Source organism: Stegodyphus dumicola, chromosome 6 (genome assembly GCF_044657685.1).
Source record: "Stegodyphus dumicola isolate Sdum_Otavi_A_Nest chromosome 6, ASM4465768v1".
Classification (NCBI taxonomy): Eukaryota; Metazoa; Arthropoda; class Arachnida; order Araneae; family Eresidae; genus Stegodyphus; species Stegodyphus dumicola.
This window is the reverse complement of record NC_140773.1, coordinates 200,550,126-200,569,312: the sequence shown is the minus strand read 5'-3', so window position 1 is coordinate 200,569,312 and position 19,187 is coordinate 200,550,126. Positions and strand designations below refer to the sequence as shown.

General features: G+C 32.3%; 2 protein-coding genes across 2 annotated transcripts in view; one reads left to right on the top strand and one right to left on the bottom strand.

The window, feature by feature from the left end:
* The window catches only part of LOC118203557 (uncharacterized), a 66,145-nt gene extending 55,299 nt beyond the window's left edge, over window positions 1–10,846 (bottom strand). Inside the window, exons 1-3 of the mRNA XM_085819333.1 lie at window positions 10,765–10,846; window positions 5,442–5,605; window positions 4,230–4,369 (exon numbers count right to left, since the gene is read on the bottom strand). The gene's annotated coding sequence lies outside the window, so the exon portion shown is untranslated. The remainder of the gene's footprint in view (window positions 1–4,229; window positions 4,370–5,441; window positions 5,606–10,764) is intronic.
* Window positions 10,806–19,187, top strand: part of LOC118186749 (guanine nucleotide-binding protein subunit alpha homolog) — a 31,047-nt gene continuing 22,665 nt past the window's right edge. The window contains exon 1 of the mRNA XM_085819337.1: window positions 10,806–11,335. Coding sequence (XP_085675463.1) covers window positions 10,859–11,335 — 477 coding nt within the window. The 5' untranslated portion in view covers window positions 10,806–10,858. The remainder of the gene's footprint in view (window positions 11,336–19,187) is intronic.

The following is a 19,187-nucleotide window of genomic DNA, read 5'->3' as shown; positions in this document are numbered from 1 at the left end:
AATTATGATCTAAAGGGTATCAAAATTTACAAAAAAAAAAAAAAAAAAAAAAAAAAGCTTAATATTTATTTGTTTACTTTATTAAACATTTCTTTCAATGTAAGTTGTTTGTTTTTTGTGCTAATACTTTCTCTTTAATTCTCTCTTCTATAAACAGACATAATTTCTTCTTCAGTTCAAATCCTGTAATTGCTGTGTCGAGAATACTGACTAACTTGTCAACTGAAATTTTTGGTTTTCAATAACCTCTCTGTCACTTTCTTCACTATCTGAAGCACGCATGTGTAAATGCTTTACTGGCTTTATGCGAATGCGTAGTGGACGCACGCATCAAACGCACATGCGTAAACATTTTACGCGCATGCGTAAGTTTGTGGCTTTGAGGTCCGGATTACGGACTTTGTACTGTAATTATTGTTTTATCAACTGCATCATAATACGGTTAAAAACATTGTAGCTGCTATCAAACATCATTAAATTCCTTTCTTATATATTAAAGCCTCATTTTTCTCTGAAGAAGTGACTTTCATACATATTGCAATTACTTTATCTTTGCTTTCAAAAGTGGATGATCCTCCATCCAATGTCTTTTCATCATAAATTTCTTTAATAGTTTGAGACTCACAAACTATAACTTGTGACTTTATGAAAATTTATGTAATCTGTAATATCTTTTGGTACCACTTTGCACCATGTAGCTAATTCAGAAACTTTCGATTCTTAACCTTGCCACAGTGTCTTCTTTTTGTTGTCAATCTCTAAACTTGGTTTGGTCATTTTTGCATGGTATAAATCCTGCTTTGTGAAAGTAATGTACAATTTTCAATCTGCCAAAATACCTCATCTCTTACAAATAAATTTCAATGATTTTAGAACTTTAGAATTTAGCTTTTTGGTGTCATTTACAGATGATTGCATAAGACATTGAATTTTAAAATCTACATATGTTTTAGAAGAAAGTGACTTATCCTTAAATTACAAAAATCCATTATTAAATCAGAAACAGTTTGATACTGGTTGCATCTGTTTCAGATTGGATTGCTGAAAGCATGAATTAAATCAAGGATATATTAAATCAAATGTTGTTAAATCAGAGATGCTAAATCAGGTATTTATGATAAAACATTTAGTTACATATTAGCACAACTACCTGGGCACAATTTGGTTATTTTTTACAAGAGAAAAAAGATGATGATTGATAATTGCAAAAAGTTCTTTATTATATACCTATTTTAGATTTTAATAAGGTATTTATGCTGAAAATCAATCAATCAACCTACATACAAGCTGATTTTTTTTCTTTTGTTCCTGTAGAAATTTTGTGGTGATCGCTTTAAGACTGAATTCAAAACTATTGTTTAGCTTAGTGATTTTGTAGCAAAATACTGTATTGCACCAAAACTTTTATGGTAATTCATTAACATGCAAGTATCAAAATTTGATCGAAAAACAATATATAGAGTCAAAAGGCTTTAATACGGACTCGTAGGGACTTCGGCAATTCTGAATTATCGGTTTTTCCAGATTATAGATCATCAGTTTAAATCTGGTAAGATGGCATGCAGAAATTATAAAATTAAAAATATGAAACCATAATTTATGAAATAAAGAGCAATTATGATCTAAAGGGTATCAAAACTTAAAAAAAAAAGCTTATTATTTATTTGTTTACTACTTTATTAAACATTTCTTTCAACGTGCGCATGCGTAAAGCATACATTACGCATAGTCAAAGTTAGAAAATTTCAACCAGAAAACTATTTGATGTGCATTTGTGATATTTATAATGACGAGGAATTTGATTTAAATCATATCAAAGACGGAGTACATCGAGATGACATACTACATTTAATAAGGAATTATAAGCTGAATAAAATAAAAACATCTGCCCTGAAGATAAGGATAGTGCTGACAGATCAACTTCCAGTTCATTGCGCGCTGCGACATCCCCCCCACTCCTGCAGAGCAGCGTGAAATGGATAAACAGATTTCGGAATGGTTACAGAAACAAAGGATATGCCTTTATCCATTTTTTTCAGCAATTCCACTTTTTTTTTAATGAACATCTAAACATGCTTTCGCTTTGTAGATCATTTGGTAGCTCCAGAAACGGAAATTCTTTTTGACATAATCGAAAGTTCAAGCTTACTTTTATAAAATTGCTCTAACAGTCTGCCAAAAATAATAAGCCGGATTCAATTAGAAGATTAAGGAACAACGCAATCTGCAACATTAACTGAAATAGATAATTAGATAATTTTAGCTTAGCTTATACCGTCCGTTATACATCAAACATGTATATGTAAACGTATTATGCGCATGCATAGACACATACGTGCATGTGTTAACACATGCGCAGAAAGTTTGTAGCTTTGAGGTCCGGATTAAAGACTTTTGACTGTGTATATATATATATATACTTATTAATAAACATTTGATTTGGAAACAACTGTATACTTTGATAGGAAAATATATAACAGATATTTATTATAGTTCTGTTGTTAGGTGTATTAATTTTCCATCATAAAATGCAATAAAAAATATAAAATTCAATTTACCTTAAAATTATTAATCTGAAAATAATTAGCTAAATTATAAGAGAGATAAAATATTTCAGTATAATGAAAATGGATCATTAAAAATTAAATTATTACAGTCAAAAGTCATTAATCCGGACTTGTTGGGACTTCGGCGATTCCGGATTATCGATTTTTCCGGATTATAGATCATCAGTTTAAATCTGGTAAGATGGCATGCAGAAATTACAAAATTAAAAATATGAAATCGTAATTTCTGAAACAAAGAATTAACGACTTTTGACTGTATATGATTAGGCATTTAGCACATTTAAAAAAATGAGAAAACGGATATCATCTCAACATACATAATACAGTACAAAATCTGATAAATAGCAGTATTCAGACCTCCAAATGACCACCACCAATTTTTTTTTCTTTTTTTTTAAATTTAAGAATGGAGAATGTAATAATCGAGAAGAAGCAAGTTTTCTCCTGACTAATTGAGATTCCTGTACCTCATTTCCAAACACCTGCTGGCTAGGAAATCACACCGTGGTCAATGACAATATATTGATTGATGCGAACACCCGAGTGCTCTTGAGCAGTTGTGGAAGTGGAGGCAGTATATTTCTGCCCAAAAACAATAAGTAAAACCCCAAGAAATATTTGTTTGGATTGGGGTGTTGCTCATACTTCTCTTGGCATAACAGTGGGAAGAGAAAGAATAAGATTCTGAAGAAATTGCATTTGCACTCTTCCTTATCTAATGTAATCCAACTTATTATTTTTTGCACACTATTATTATTATAGCTATCTTATCAAAATTAAAACTGAGATTTTTGATTGTGTCTAATATATTTTCTAGGGCTGTAGCAAGATCTCTGCAAAGTGAATGCATGTTTACTTGGTAATTGCTTTCAATAGCAGCCTTGAGATGAGAAAATGGTCACTGCCACAATTCAGGTTTAAGAAACTGTGATTTCAGAATTAGATAAAATAACAAACCTATTTTGGCATAGATTTAAATGCTACAGAAGGTGAATTTTCTAAGTAATGGAATTTTTAAAGAAATGTGCAGAAGTGATAATAAATGAAGTTGATATAACAGAAGTTTTCCACTGGGACAGCAATGCTCTACGCAGCAATCAACTAATGGATAGTAAAATCTGTAGCATGGTTTTAAATCCAGAGAATATCACTATCAGTAGAGATAATGAAATTTTTGAGAATGAAAGGATATTGACTGACAGCTTAGTGGAAATTTTCGACACAGTAATTACATGACTTGAACAAAGGTGACTAAACAAGAAAATAATGCCTATATATAAAATTAAAGAGAAAGTATTAGCACAAGAATAAAACAGTTTAAACAACTTACGCTGGTAAGTTTAAACAACTTACGCTGGAAGAAATATTTAATCAAACGAATACTGAGCTTAATTATTTGCTTAATTTGATACTTAATTATTTCATATGCAACTATTTCATATTTTTAACTTTTTTAATTCTATATGTAATCTTACTACATTTACACTTAATGATTTAAAATCTGGAAATTTCCAGTTCCAGAATTCCCAAAAGTCCCAATGATTTCAGATTTTGACTTTGTACTGAATCCAAATTTGTGCTTTTTTATACAAAATACACAAATAATAAAATGTTAAACATACACATAGACTCTGAATATTGTAAAAAAAAAAAAAAAATTACCTTAACATATGCATCTGCTAGATTGTCATTTCTGCGAACAGTATAAAGTAACTTAAAGGCACCCCAAGCAAAATCTAAAGGGCCTGAGAGCCTGTCTAAAGGCAATATCACATTCTGAACATTTCTTTGGAAGTCAGCATCTTAAAAGAACAAAATTTCAAAAAATTATACCTTATTTATTTATTTAACAAAATACACTTGCCAAAAATGTTAAAATTATTTTTACATTAGAACTAAACATTTCCTGAAACTGCCTAATTGTAAGACAGAATTCGTTCTTCTACAATCCTCCCCCCCCAAAAAAAAAGCTTAGGAAATTTTGTATTAATTAGCAAAGAAGCAGGGCCAATGCTAGGCTTCTTCCTGCCCAGTGCAAGACTCTAAAATAAAGCTGTCTGGTTCTTTCCTAAATCCTAAAAATTAAGCCATTTGGTGTGGCTAAACTGGCTCTGGAGAAAAAATTACTATTTTTATAATGGTTAACATGAATGGATTTTAGGAAATGTTTCAAACAATAAAGAAAAAAATTTTGCTTTAGAAATATTACAATTATAAAAAATTAGAAGTCTTATTGTAAATTTCTGCAAATGAAAATGGGATAGTTATTAACTCAAAATAGAGTAATGTTAGATGCTTTACATGCCCTTGCTATTTTCAAAAGTTAATTTAAATTTTCAGTAACATATTTGTATATTAAAATTAATGCTCAAACAGAAAAAGTTAAAGAATTAAAAGGAAATAAAACATTTAGGTACTTTCTAATTATTCTCTCCTCCACCAAAAACTTGCAGAAAAGTATTCACTAAGCAATGTACTATGTCAGCAAAATAATTAAGTGGCAACATATGACACAAAAACATGTATGTGGCAACCTAGTTATGCACGAAGTAAATATGTTTTTGTCACTTTGTGCAGTTCTCTGATTTTTGTTTTTCAACGAAAACAGTTTGCTATGTTCATAGAGAGAACAACAGTGTATGAAAATTACAGAAAGATTTCTTTAAAAAAAAAAAGTATGTGTTTTATTACTGATATTTCTGTTTTTTTTCTTTTTAAATTGCATTCATTTCATTGATTGATCATTTTATATAATTCTCAGTGCACCAACATTTTGAAAATGGTTCTTACTTTTGGCACATTAGCTTGGCAGAAAATTCTGAATGTCGCCGGTATTATATTAAGAAAATGTAATATTTATATGGAAATTTATACCATAGAGTTTTTGATCCAACTGATGAATTCCAGACTCATATTCAATGACTAATCTTCCAATAGCATTGACACAATTCTGAGTGGTTATCTGACTAAACTGAGGAAGAATATTTGAACGAAGAAGCGGATTATTTTCAGGAGTATCTGATGGTATTTCTGGCAATCTAAAATTTTACAAAATTATATTAAATACAACAAAAAATTGCACAGGTAAACATACAAAAATTTGCCCTAGAAGTATAAACAATTAAATTTCTCTGCAATACATACAAACACTACTAGCAGTTCTCAACCTTTTTCACCCATGCACTCCTTTTCCCACTGCTAGATTATCCTTCCCCCCAGCCTATTTTTCAAAACTCTCGAAAAATACATACACATTTATTTAAATTTTATTATATTTTAATGCACTTAATAAATTAAATAAGAAAAGTATAGAAAATGGTGATAAATTCTGATTGATAAAAACTTAATATGGTTTTTTATATTCAGAAACTAAGACTGAATACTTAACAGGTAAATAAAAGGCTGACCCCATTCTGTCCGGAACTATGAAATTCTCCTCTGAACCTGACTGAGAACCCCTACACCATACATTATTATTTTTATGCATCAGAATTATGAATATATGTATTAAATATACTAACAACTGAACAGTTCCAGCTACTTTAATTTATATCTACAGTAAAAGACAAACCGGTACTTACGGAAAATCCCGTCAATCATTTTTGCCTATTAAAAGAAAAACGGCAAACTATGTGCTTTTTTGCCAAAAATGGAAAAGTCTTCTTCAAACATGCTAGGTTTGGTGTAACCTTGATTACATGTGTTAGTTATTATTGAGTAAAGACTCGTTCCCCCCCTCTAACACACATTTTCGAAAAAAAAAAAAAAAAAAATTAAAATTTGTGATCTGCCTACTACAGAAGAGCATGCTATTGAATATTTTCTTCAGCGAAAATAATTGCTTTTACAGTATATTTCCTTAATATAAAATAATGGAAATTTTTAATGAAAAATTAAATATAAATAAATGAATTTTTATTTGTCAAATGCCAGTTACATTGGGTGTTAGGCCATTAAACTCCTTCCTAGCCAATAGCGCTGAAATCTACAAGAAAAATTTGCCAGTGCTTCACACTTGTCCAAATGTTCCACCATCATTGGCTGTCCACTATTTCATAAAACAAACAACGGCGAATCAGCTAATCCAATGCGAAATAAATGATTCTGTAGACAGTCATGTCCCATCAATAGTCTAAAAGATGCAACCGCAACTGTTCGTGGTTGGTCAGGACTAAAAGCTGGCTTAATTGAGAGAAACACTTCAAGGCTTGCCCTCACAAGCCATAGTGGCAAAATCTCTAAAGTCTTTTGATATGTTAGCGATGTCAGAAGCTTAATAAAATGGAGGCTTGCACTTGTTTTTGGGTTTTCGAGAATTGTAGCCTTCTTTTTCGCAAGCATATCAGCCATCTTATTTCCCTAAATACCGCAATGTGAAGGTACCCATTGAAAAGATATCTTGTGGGAAAGTTCTTTTATGACTTCCTGACACTGTTTTGGCTTGGCGCCATCTCTTGTGGTCGACAGGATTTTCCGTAAGTACCGACAAGCCATCTGGCATCCAACTAATCAGAAAGATCAAATAACTGGAACATTTTAGAACCTTTTTTCCATTAAAAAAAATTAAGCAAATGAGAGACTTGTAAAGCTATTATTACAAAGCATGTACCATACTCTTGCCAAACAGTGTGATTTAGCACTAGTAATGTATAAATGAGATGCCACATCACAATAATAAGATCTTTGTCTTGGTTTTACCAAAATGTGAATAATTCTAAAAAAAAAAAAAGGGTTTATTTTTTTGCAAAGAATATACGTTAACTGCCATATATTTGTTTATCCCTCTCACATTTTGAAAAAATTACTAAAATTTAGAATCCGCTTTCTACAAAGCAGTATACAGTGAAGTGTTTTCAAAGTTATGAGACCCTGGCACCAAGAGAAGTGTGCAACTTTATTGGAAAACATATAAGCAATGACAATATAATGTGAAAAATTATGATAAGCAATTTAAGTTTTAATACTTCCTTATCTTTATCGCCTTCAGCATAATGGTGTCAAGATTATCACAAACTTCATGTTTACTTCTTACATACATTTCCATGACTGCTTTTAGTATAGCATCAAAAGCATTTTGTCCCAAGGAATTTCACTTCATGAATTCTGCAAGATTGCACCACATGTTACGAAGCGATTAACTATACGAATGCGTAGTTCGAAAGGTGAGTAATAACTTGACGATTCTTGTTCAAACGCTAATTTTGTTTCGACGAGTTTGCATCAGTGGACGATTTGACAAAAATACATGATGATATCTTTCATTTATATTTAATGAAAGCACCAAAATATATCACAGTAATACACATACATCGCAATGGCAAACTACAGTTACATAATGTAAAAACACAGAAGAATTCGTTTGGTGCAACAGCACCCTCTATACTATGAAAAGTTCTAACAGGACTCAAGAAGGTAAACCGTGCTTCATTTTTTTTTTACTTTGCCACTTAGAACAGCTCCACAGTCTTTTAACATTTTATGTATTTGTATGAAGTGAATTTTTATGCCCATCAACAAACAGAAAATATCAACAAGCTCTTTTCTAAGTGATCTGCAATTACTACTAAGAGTGTGGTTGGCTCTCTATTTGGAACCTGAACAAAAAAGAACTCATCTGTCTCTCAGGATAACCTGTCAAATAAATAAGTTGTTGTGAAAAAACCTTGCTTGTTTTTTAACCTACCTTGCTTGCTTGTTTTGCTGAGTGAACAGACCTTCTATTTCCACAATTTTTTCAGGCCCACCTAATTACTTATTTGGTTGTTAGGTTAAATGTAGAAAATATTCCTCTCTCCTAAAAGTGTCCCAGTCAATAATCATAACTTTGCAAAAGACAGCATAATGGTTAGTGTCACCAACTGCTGTACTGAAGGGCCTTGGTTCGAATCCTGGAAAAGGCACATTTGTTTGTCAAGTGTATAAAGTCTCTGTGACAAGAAGGTACTCAAAACACACAGTAAATCAAAATGCTTTCAGGTTAGTGTATGGGAAAGAAGGGTGGGAAACCCTTGGATCCCTCTCCCGCCAGGGTATTCTGCCTTGGTATTCTATCTGGGGCAAAACCTTAACAATTAGGAAGTTAGCAGTTATAATTCATATATCAAAATGGATATACACCTTGCTTCAGCTTGAAACTGTACCTGCAAAGGTTGAGTTGTTTCCCATACCAATTAATCGATGCCAGTTTCTATGCTCATGAGTAAATAAATAACAGTGGTGTTACAAATGATATGGAGCCACTGAACCAGTTGTCAAAATGCTTCCTTTTCTTCCACTAGCAACTTTTCATGCATCATCTCCAAATGCTTTCATTGATATATATCATTTCACTTTGTGGCTATTTTCACATATTGAAATGTGAGGTAAAATGCTTCTTTCCTGAAAGAATGATATAATATCTCCTTCAACAATCAAAAAAAATTCTTAGCATTTTTTGGAGAAAAGAAAATACATGGCCTACTCACAGCTACTATCTTATTCAGTCATCAGTAAATCAAAAATTATTTATATATTCTTGGAAAAAAAATACACTAACATGCAGCTTAGTCATAGCTCTTCTTGTGACAGATGAATTAGTTAAGTGATCATTATTGAGACTGCAATTTATTGCTATTCTTGATGGCCATATAAATAAGGAAGTACATTTTTTTTTAAAATGCTAAATCCATAGATGCTGATTATCTAACTAGATAAAGAAGGATCTGTTCCTTTAAACTTCCTTTGGAGTGACTGGCACAAGTTTTGAAAAACTCCACCACCAATTATTGTGATTCCATAATTGGATAACATATTTCACTTTCATATCTTTAAGGCCTATGAAAGAGATCAGCTTTTATGCCTGAAATGCATATGTTTTTATTTTAAATCTGATATAATTTTAAATATTAGCTTTTGAAATTTAAGTTGATTATTTTTATAATTTTACCCCAAAAATTTCTTTTATTCATTTGGCTTTTCTGCCATGAATTGCAATTTTTATATGCTCAGTTTTCCTGTAACTTTCACATATCCAGCATTCTCCAAACTTTTTGGATAGTTGAGCTTTTACTGTATAATACTTATTACAATGAAACCACTTGTAAAGACTACATCTGAAATTGAATATTTTCAAAAAATTTTCATTCCAGGACAATTAAGAGAAAGAGGAATTTAATGATTACATAAAATACAGCATTTAAAATTAAAATACTGAAAAAGATGCAGATTTAGTAAATAATGAAAATACTAGCAATTCAGCTAATTTTGTGCAAAGATGGTATCAGGTTCGAAAAGCAGATATGTTTAGGAAAAAAATTTAACTTGTGAGGAAAATACAATTCAGCATTTTCCATTGAAAAAGCAAGAAATAGCTATGGAATTTCCGATACCCTTTTTTAAAAAACATTTATATAAAAACTGCAAATAAAGTTAGCACAGTAATTTTTGCATTATGCAAATGCTTAATATTTTAATTGTTAGCCGGCATCACTGCCACCAAAAAGAAAAACACATTAAATCTTATAATGTATATAAAAGAATACCATTACAAAAAATTCACAGCAATTAATTTTTTATAATACGAAATACTCTTCATTATTATAGCAATACGAAATACTATAAATGAAAACATGTCTCTGATTCTCGTACTTTGTGAGATTTTAAAAAAATATATTACAGCTAAGTCTATAAAATATGAATTAATGAGATATAAAAAGCAAAATGATGAAGTATAAGTTTTAGATACAAAAAAAAAAAAAAAAAAAACAGAAACATTAAATGACGAAACTATAGCTCATTTTTAGATTAGAAGTCTGGGATACCGACAGTTTTCAGTTACTCTTATTTTCACTTATGAAATTTGCAGATGTAGTCATTTCATTAATAAAAAGTGCACAAAAAAGAAGAGATAAGAATGGAAAATTTAACATTTTATAGTGACATAATGCATACAAAACTATATATTTATTTCGCTTTGTTATTATTCTGTGATGCACTCTCGATATTTGGAGTAATTTCTTCGTAAGCACTATCATGTTTAAACTTCAAACACGACACTTTTCACGGCTACGGATAGAGTTACCACTTAATGTAAGTAACACGCTAAGAAATTACAGCTGTTATAAAATTAAATGAATACACAATTTTTTCCTTTGATATCAGGGGCAATTTCATAATTAACACTAAGCTAGTAAATACACAAGTCAAACGAATTTTGAACCTGAGTATAACATGATAGAGAGAAGCAAATTTGTTATAGACGGAATTCTGCAAATTGTTACCGGCATCGCTGTCAGGTGCTCGGTATTGTCAAAATGGCTGGTGTATGTTTACGGTGTCCGTGTTTTGAACGTTTAAAATATGGTCCTGACGAAATAGAGCAGTTCCAGAGGAGCAGAAAAATTGACAAAATGTTAGAACTCGATAAACGAGCACGACGTAAGCTAGTTAAACTTTTATTACTAGGTGCTGGTGAAAGTGGTAAAAGCACGTTTCTAAAACAAATGAGAATAATACATGGTTTAAATTTTGATGACGAAACTATAGCTGAGTATAGAGTTACTATTTATCAGAATATTGTTAAGGGCATGAAAGTATTAGTTGATGCCAGGAACAAACTGGAGATTCCATGGCAGGATCCATCTCGTAGCGAGCATGGAGATCTCATTATGACATACGAAAACTCTTATCTGGATAAAACTTCATTTTCACATTATGCTCCGTCAGTTAAAGAATTATGGAAGGATCACAGTATCAAAATAGCATTTCACAGAAGAAGAGAATTTCAGTTAGTGAGTATTCCTGCTTTTCGTATTACTTAAGTAGTTTTCAATCAAATATATTTTATATCATACTTTGATTCATTAGCAAAACTTTAAACTGATATATTTACTGATTTTTACATTGAATTTTAATTCATATTATTTCTTGTACTAATTAAGGTAACATAATAAACTAATCGGCGTGAAATTTATTTCTAGAGTGTTAAATATAAACAATATGCTTTGTAGTTGAATTTTATCAAGATGATACATTAGGATCAAATTTAGATATTTTAAAAAGTATGTCAAGGAAGATTAATGTTGAGTGGAAAAGTTAAATCAAAATGCAAAATGCTACGGAAGAACTTAAGTGGGAGGCTATCTTCGATGCTCCCTTTAAGTGTACAAGAACTGTTACTTGCACTTAGACGTCTTAAAATGAAGAAATCTCCTGGTGTGCATTATATCCATAGAGAGTTTCTTATCCATTTGGGCTGTGAGTTAAGAAAAACAGTATTGAATGTCTTTAATCAAGTGTGGGAATCGGATCAGATTCTGGCACATTGGAGAAGAGCTAGTCCTAAAGAAAAATAAGAACCCTGGACAGCTATTTCCGAAGGAATAGGTCAATGTGTGACCAGGTGGCAAAATTCAGCCAGTTTATTAAGGATGCTTTGGATGACAGAAACATATTGACAGCTATTTATGTTGACTTTAAGGGATCTTATGATTCTGTCTGGTGGGCAGCTCTACCAGAAGCTCCTGAGTATTGTTATTTCATCAAAATTCTTTAATTGGATAGTAAAGTTTGAGTATACCCATGTTTTAGATTCATTATATTAGATTTGTTTTAATTATCAAACTGGGCTTCCTCAGAGAGCAGTTAGTAGCTGCACATCATTTGATATATATATTAGATTTGTTTTAATTAACAAACTAGGCTTTCTCAGAGAGCAGTTAGTAGCTGCACATTGTTTAATATTTGTATCAGTGATCTAGTTTCTTCTTTTAAATCAACACCTTGTATTAATTGTCTACTATTTGCTGATGATTTGATTACTTGGACAAGGCTCCCAAACATGGTGCACAAAAAAAAAAAAAAAAAAAAAAAAAAAAAAAAAACTTATTGAAAGCCGATTAAATAAGTCCCCTTAGGTACTTTAAATTGGTGTGAAGAAAATAATATGACTGTAAATTTGGAAAAGGCGATTTCACAGTCTTTTTCTCTAACCCATGAAATTTTTTGGTCATAGTTAAAGCCCAGAGAGAAATATTTTTTCTTTCTATGCCCCTGTAGGATACAATGGTACCTCCTTTGATGGGGAAGTAGCAGCCATCTGTATAGCCCTAAAGTAATTATAAGCTATTCATTACAAGTTTGCAAAGGCAGTCATTTTTTCTGATTTTGATGCAATCATTCAATCAATTAGCCTTGTTAAACACCCATTAACACCTGAAATTTTGCAATGTCAAAGATTCCTGAGAACTCTCACTTTAAAGGGGGAATTAAATCATTCTCCAGTGGGTGCCTGACCATTGTGACAATGAACAAGCAGACTTACTTGTAAAAAGAGATACCAGCTTACTACAACATCCTAATACAGCCATTTCTTATTGGAGGATTAAACTGTTTTTAAAAAGTTTATCCATGTCTGATATCTTGCGAGATCTTTAGATAGCCTTAAAAAGTTGGAGAATGATAAGTTCTCTTACTCCTGATTGTCCAAGACGCAGTGCATTTGCAGTTTTCCATCTGTCTACAGGACATGATTGCCTTGCCGCCCACCTGCACCACATAAATATTTCAAGTGATCCTATTTGCCCACTTTGTGATTCTGGAGAAGAAATGGGCAGGGGCCACCTGGTTTGATGTGGGGCTGTTCGCAGTCTTACAGAAGAGTCGAGATACTGGGAGGCAAGAGCGCTTAGGCAATGACTTCAGTCTTTTTGTTTTTAGTTCTGTTGTTTGTAAGATTTTAGTTCTTTGTAACATTTTGCCTTGCCATTGAGGGGGGGGGGACACATTTAAAAAGTAACAAAAGTTTCATAATGTTTTGTACATTTATATATTAATGATATATGTTAGATTTCACTGATTTTGTGAGATAAAGCCTTATCAGTCACTTTATCAGTATTTTGAAATGCAGAATTCTGGATGAGATTTGTGAGAAATTAGAAACCTATTTCTTTCTTGTTTTCTAGTGGTGTAGGATTTGCATATTAGTCTAGCACACTTAGTTTCGATTTCTAGCAAGAGTGTGGTAAATTTTTTTAGAAGTCTTAATTCCTGATGTCTCAAAAAAAAAAAAAAAAAAAAAAAAAAAAAAAAAAAATCTTAGTTCTAGACTTATTGGTGACTCTAGAATGATACTCAAACTAATGTGGGAGACAATAATTTATCAGCAATTTGGGTTGGTTGGATTTCTCATCATTCAATTTGTAGGGAAGGATGGAAAATACAAGAAAGAAATTTCTTCCATTTAATTTTATGGTATAATAGAAGGACATAATAGTTTGGTAACCTAAAAACTCAGGTTCGATTTTCTGCTAGATCAGAGTGAATTTTCAGTTGTTTCAATGAGAAGTAAATGTTCCAATTGAAATTTAATTTATTTGAAGATGTGTAATGTTCAAAATTGATAACAGCAAAAAAATAATAATAAAATAGGGTAAAAGTATATTTTAGGCTTTTCCCTTGACATTTTTTGGCGGTACATGGATACCGAGTTTGTGCAATGCTTGTTATTTTGGCCTGTGTAGCGTCGATTTTTGGTGAAAAAATTGCTACTACGCAAGCCAAAATAACAAGTCAAAGAATTGCACAAACTCGGTATCCATATACACATCGACCTATTTTCACTTAAAAAAAAAAAAAATCCCCAAATTGCACAAAAATGGCATTGTGCACACCTTTGACTTTATCCATGTACCCATTGATCTATTTTCACTTTAAAAAAAGTCGCCGAATTGCACAAACTATGCTTTACGCACTCCCTTGAGTTTGTCCGTGTACACATCGATATATTTTCGCTTAAAAAGTCGAAGGAACACCCAATTCTACAGTAGAGGCAAACAAAAAATACATAATCTCAATAAACTACATTTTAAACCAAACAATAAAATAACACAAAAAAAGGAAAAACCTGTTATGTATTTTAGCACTACACAAAGCAAAAATCCCCTTACCTTATTTAGAAATTTGTTCGTCTTCAATCTGTGGCACACAAAATTCCTTAACAGCATCCAAAAACTTCCTAAAATGATCAGAACTACAATCCGTATATCGGCGACGCCACAGAAAATTCTCAAAAATCTACTATGTAGTTCTGGACTATGGCTACTAAGTAAACTTTCATTTACACAATTAATTCACTCAATTAATGGACTTTCCCTTTTTCATTCCAAATCGTACAGAAACTTCAAATTAATCGTACTACATTCAGCCATAGTACCGTCTAAACAATGAAACAAGCAATGTACACTGCTCAAAAAAAAAAAAAAAAAAAAAAATGGGACAGTGCTATATCTCCCGTTCTACTGGGCCGATTGACAAAATTCAAACTGCGTTTTTCATGTCTCGAAAGCACGACTTAGGATATATATATTAGATTTATATATAGCACTATTCTAACATAGGTATTTTGACACAAAATCGGACTTTTTCTGAAATAGCATACCAATTTTTTTCCATATTTCGATTCTACGACGTTTTGTAAAAATCATACGAGTAGTTTTTAAAATATTAGCTCTCAAAATTTTAGCTCCTCAATGTTAATTGAATTTGGCAAATATTTATTAATATCTCTTTTTTTATTAAACATTTTTGATTTTTTTCTCTCACATTTCAAAATTTAGGTTCATTCCAAATAAAATTTACCCATTTTTTTGTGTTTTATTTTTAAAATTTCTATTTTAAAATAATTTTTATAAATTTTTTGAAAAAAAATTTGAATTATAACCTATAAAATTTTTACCATCATCTTAAAGTAGGTGTATTTTTAAACATATCTGCAAAAAATTAGACTTTTTTATTCAAAATTTTCTAAGATATACACGAATTTACATATTTTCGAGTTTTGAAATTTGGCATCTTTTTTTTGAGCGATAATAACGCCAAATGTGGTCTATGGATTTTTGTTACAGTGAATTGCCACAGCTATTTTTAACCTTAAATTTCAAGTAAGATTTTACGGAGAATTAATTATATGACATTTTTTCCCTGAATGATGCATAATAAATATTTATTAATACTACGAGGGCCATCCAGGAAGTAGATTACGTTTCCGTCTGTCTCCGCTAGGGGCGGGGCTAGCGCGGCCATCTTGGGGTCAGAGCGTTGCGCAGCTCAGTCTGCATCTAGCCGTGCTAGTGAGAGGTTCGTGCTGTGCTCCGTTCAGATACTGTGACGGTTTGAAATGTCTGCGTTAATTGAAAATCCCGCGAGCTGCGAGGTGCGCTCAGTAATAAGGTTTCTGACTGCAAAAAACTGTAAACCGATAGAAATCTATCGGCAGCTTCGTGAAGTGTATGGGGACAACATTATCACTGAAGGTGGAGTGCGTCAGTGGGTCATAAGATTTCAAAATGGCCGAACCAATGTTCACGACGAAGATCGAAGTGGGAGACCCAGCATAGTGACCGCCGAACTTCTCGAAAAAGTCGATGCTAAAGTCCGTGAAAATCGAAATTTCACAATAACGGAACTTTCTTTGAGTTTTCCACAAATTTCGCGAAGTTTGTTGCACGAAATCATCAGCGAAAAGCTTGGTTACCACAAGTTTTGTGCAAGATGGATTCCAAAAATCTTGACAGAGGACCACAAAAATCAGCGAATGGCTGCAGCGTTGAACTTTTTGGACGCTTACCATAAGGATGGTGACTCTTTACTCGATCGCATTGTTACTGGTGACGAAACATGGGTGAAACATGTGAACTGTGAAACGAAATTGCAATGCAGTGGGGGCACACAAGTTCTCCCCAAAAACCCAAGAAATGCATGCAAACAATGTCGGCAAGGAAGATGATGGCGACTGTTTTTTGGGACAGAAAAGGTGTAATTTTGGTGGACTTCCTGGAAAGAGGCACTACAATAAACTCTCAAAGGTATTGCCAAACTCTCCAAAAACTCAGAAGAGCAATTCAAAACAAGCGCAGAGGAATGTTGAGCTCTAAGATCTTGTTGATTCACGACAACCCCCGGCCCCACACGGCAAATGTCACTCGTAAAGTTCTTGAATCTTTTAAGTCGGAGTTGTTTCCTCATCCGCCGTACAGTCCCGACCTGGCACTGAGCGACTTCCACCTATTCCCAGCAATGAAGAAGTGGCTGGCTATGCAGCGTTTTGATGACGACGCACAGCTGCAAGAAGAGGTAACGAAGTGGTTGAAGGCGCAGGCGGCCGAATTTTTCGACGAAGGAATTTCCAAGCTCGTACATCGCTACGATAAATGCCTTAATTTGTATGGTGACTATGTAGAAAAGTAGTATTTGAGTGTGGCTTTCATCTGTATATAATAAAATTTGTTTCCTATACTTTGTTTATTTTTTTATTCCAAAACGTAATCTACTTTCTGGATAGCCCTCGTATATGGAAAGCTATTTTTTTTAAATTATAGATAATATTATTCAAATTTTTAACTATTTTTTTTTTAAATTTCTCTCTTACTTCCTTTTTTTTAAAAAGAAATAAGAGTAAATTTTTACCTTTGACGTTTTATCGTCTGCTACTTTACTTTACCTTTGTTTAAATCGAGTTGTCTAAAACTGAGAATTTTCGTTTGATATTTATTTGAATTTTATGACATTAACTGCATAATTTATTTCTAAACAAACTGTTGCTTTTGAAGTGGCTGAAAGAGCGGCTGATACTATCATCCACATTTTTAAAGCAGAGTATATTTTTATAGAAACATAATATTTAGAATAATCATTTTTATAAAAGTAAAATTATGATATAAACATACAGCCCTCTAGAGACTGAATTAATGGAAGTTCAATGGTTATGTAGAAATGATCTGCAGCTACTTACTGGCTGGCTAAGTCAGCAGATTCTGTGGACAAGTAAGAATAATTCTATAAACGCCACCCAACATTCAGGATTCAATTAACAACGAGGATACGATGTTTATTAAATGAATTTAAGAAATTTTAGAACATAAAAAACCTACTCATTTTTATCCTAAAATGTATTTTTGTGCGTAGCGTATTTTCATTATATCCTTAAAATTCTAATTTAGAATGTAATTGTCAAGAACTGAATCCTAATCATCAGTAATATAATAAGTAATTATTACAGTTATTAATAAATCCTTCTTATAAAGTAATTGCAAATATTTCAAAAAACTTTCTGTCTGAATGCAAATATTTTTCTATGCAAATATTTTAAATTTTATATTAATCAAGATTGCACACGATATTATTTATTTGCACTTCAATTCTTACTATCAGTTCCAGTAGAAATCAATTATATTTAATTAAGGATTGGATTGGATTATTTAATTATGGCAAAGCACACGAGGGCTATCTGCCTAAAAGGAGGGATGCCTTCGTGGAGGACTTTCTAAGGTAAACTGGCTTGTATACACGTCATACATGGGGAAAACCATGAAACCGCCAATGCGGCCAGCCCTTTCGCGAGATTCGAACCTCGGACCGAACTACCAATGATCAGCGTCTTTACCGCTCGGCCGCTGGTGGGCTATTTAATTAAGGAATGACCATCTAAGTTTAGAAACAGCGTACCGTAATAGCAATTCAATTATTGGCGCCGTATCTTTCATATTACTCCCGATTGGCAAGCTACATGATTTTTAATAAGTATTCGGGTTTTGCTAGTAACTTCCCTTGGAAATCGCGCTTCAACTAGGTAAGTTGGTTGATTTGAACATAGAAAGAACATGAGAGCTATTTGATCAAGATGCTTTCATAGAGAACCTTTGTAAAGAGAACCTAGAAAACTACGAAAACCAACCATGCAGCCTGGGTTAGACTTCACAACAAACAATTAGTATTTAACAATCTTCAAATGCTAGGCAATTGGCGAGGTTCCAATTAAATCTCCAATTTAATATTTTATTTGTAAATATTGAAAATATTGTTGTATTCTTAGACACAAAAAGCAGAATTTAAGTTTTGTTAACTCGTTAGTAAACTACCAAGCCGTAGTGCAAATGAATATTCAATTTCTTTTGCAATAATTGTATTCACTTAATATTTTTGGAATATGAGCTAAAGAAGGAACGTTCTCGGAAGATTAAAGAAGTGTTTAAATCCAGTGATACAGCCAAAAGTTGTTAATTCGGTCACCCATATTCCGGAATGATCTATAATCCGGACCTCAAAGCTAAAAACTTCCTGCGCATGCACCGCTTTGACACATGCACATAGGCGTTCACGCATGCGCATAAGACCTTTTGTGTGTGCGCAAGTGCAGAATACGTTTTTGCGTGAGCGTTTTATGTATAACGGACGGTATAAGCTAAAATTATCTATTTCAGTTAATGTTGATGATTGCTTTGTTCCTTAATTTTCAAATTGGATCCGGCTTATTATTTTTTGCAGCCTGTAAGAGCAATACTATAAAAGTAAACTTGAACTTTCGATTATGTCAAATAGAATTTCCGATTCTCGAGCTCCCAAAGGACCATACAAAACGAAAGTATGTTTCGATGTCCATCAAACAAAAAGTGAAATTGCTGCAAAAATTGGATAAAGACATGAAGAATGTGACAGAGAGGTTAGTGAAAACGAAAAAATTTCGATTGACAAGTTAGTCGGTATTCTCGACACAGCAATTATAGGACTCGAACAGCAGAACTTTGTAACTGAACAAGAAATTATGTCTGTTTATAGAATTTAAGAGAAAGTATTATCACATAAAAA